This window comes from Sphaeroforma arctica, assembly GCF_001186125.1.
Source record: "Sphaeroforma arctica JP610 unplaced genomic scaffold supercont1.5559, whole genome shotgun sequence".
In the NCBI taxonomy this organism is placed as follows: Eukaryota; class Ichthyosporea; order Ichthyophonida; genus Sphaeroforma; species Sphaeroforma arctica.
This window is the reverse complement of record NW_014034999.1, coordinates 392-1931: the sequence shown is the minus strand read 5'-3', so window position 1 is coordinate 1931 and position 1540 is coordinate 392. Positions and strand designations below refer to the sequence as shown.

The 1540-nt window shown below is 42.1% G+C and overlaps 1 protein-coding gene across 1 annotated transcript; it reads left to right on the top strand.

Moving 5' to 3' along the window:
* Positions 1–107: 107 nt before the first annotated feature.
* Positions 108–531, top strand: SARC_15069 (hypothetical protein; the record flags this gene model as incomplete). Its single annotated transcript, XM_014290800.1, has 2 exons — positions 108–170; positions 410–531. Coding segments are annotated over 2 exons (185 nt in total), but the record flags the coding sequence as incomplete, so codon positions are not given.
* Positions 532–1540: the final 1009 nt, after the last annotated feature.

Sequence of the window (1540 nt, the reverse complement as noted above, 5' to 3'; positions counted from 1 at the left end):
TTCTTTCTTGATGCTTATTGCTTGTTACTTATTGCTTGTACTAATCTGATGATTTTGTATCTTATTGTTTCAGGGCCTTTATGCTGTCGGTGTATTTACTGAGGTTTATGACTTTAGGTTCGCACATCAATAAGAAATTCCAAAGCCAATCGCTTCTGACCACGGAGCAGGTGTGTGTGCGCAAATGTACGACGAGATACATACTAGAACCCATCCATTGAATTCGTGTGCAATTAGTTGCATCCCACAAGTATTAGTTGCTGGAGAGACCAATTTAGACCCCATGCATTGCATTGGAGGCATGCCACGTGTCCGAACTACGTGCCACTGCTGGTCATCGCGTCCAAGGCTAATACCGTAAAAATGTTGTGAATAGAACGATTAATGTGCACTATACTTCCCATTGCAGATTAATGTGTACCTGAGGTTGGAACAGGCTCCGCACAAGAAGGAAGAACTGGGCATCTGCAACAATGTGCTGTCGAAGATTTCCTCGCTGCTGAAAGACTTGGAAAGTCCCTACAAGATCAGGTGTGGTATTCGAGTCTGTATTTGTCGGTTTTAGGGTTTAGAAGGAAGCGCTAGGTACCTGCAACAATGTGCTGTCGAAGCTTTCCTCTCTGCTGAAAGACTGGGCAAGTCCCTACAAGATGAGGTATGGTGTTTGGGTGTGTATTCAAGAGGAGGTATGGTGTTTGGGTGTGTATTTAAAATCAGGTATAGTGTTTGGGTGTGTATTCAAGGCGAGGTCTGGTGCTTGGGTGTGTATTTAAGATCACTTATGGTGTTTGGGTGTGTATTCAAAATCACGTATGGTGTTTGGTGTGTATTCAAGATGAGGTATGGTGTTCGGGTGTGTATTCAAGATGAGGTATGGTGTTTGGATGTGTATTCAAGATCAGGTGTGGTGTTTGGTGTGTATTCAAGATCACGTATGGTGTTTGAGTGTGTATTCAAGGTGAGGTCTGGTGTTTAGGTGTGTATTCAAAATCACGTATGGTGTTTGGTGTGTATTCAAGATCACGTATGGTTTTTTGGTGTATATTAGATCAGGTATGGTGTTTTGGTGTGTATTCAATGTCACGTAAGGTGTTTGGGTTTGTATTCAATATCACGTATGGTGTTTGGGTGTGTATTTGTCGGTTTTAGGGTTTTAGGGCTGAGAAGGAAGAGCTGGGCATCTGCAACAATGTGCTGTCAAAGATTCCTTTTGTGCAGAAAGACTTGGAAATTCCCTACAAGATGAGATGTGGCAGTTGTGTGTGTGTACGATATATGTGTCTTCCGATTCGTTTGTGACGAAACAAGGTACTCATGTGTGTAGTATGGTGTATCCGTGTACGTATATAGAGTATGTGTTCAAGGGACGTACCTGCATAGGTTGGTGTGTTACAGCATTAAATCTTATATTTATATATGGTCACGGACGCACATATACCTGTATAGTTTGATGGGATGGGATCATTCTTCAATAGTTGATGTTCTACTATGCAATATGCCCAAAGAAAGCGCTCTCGTTTTATTTCAAGATGTGAGGTCC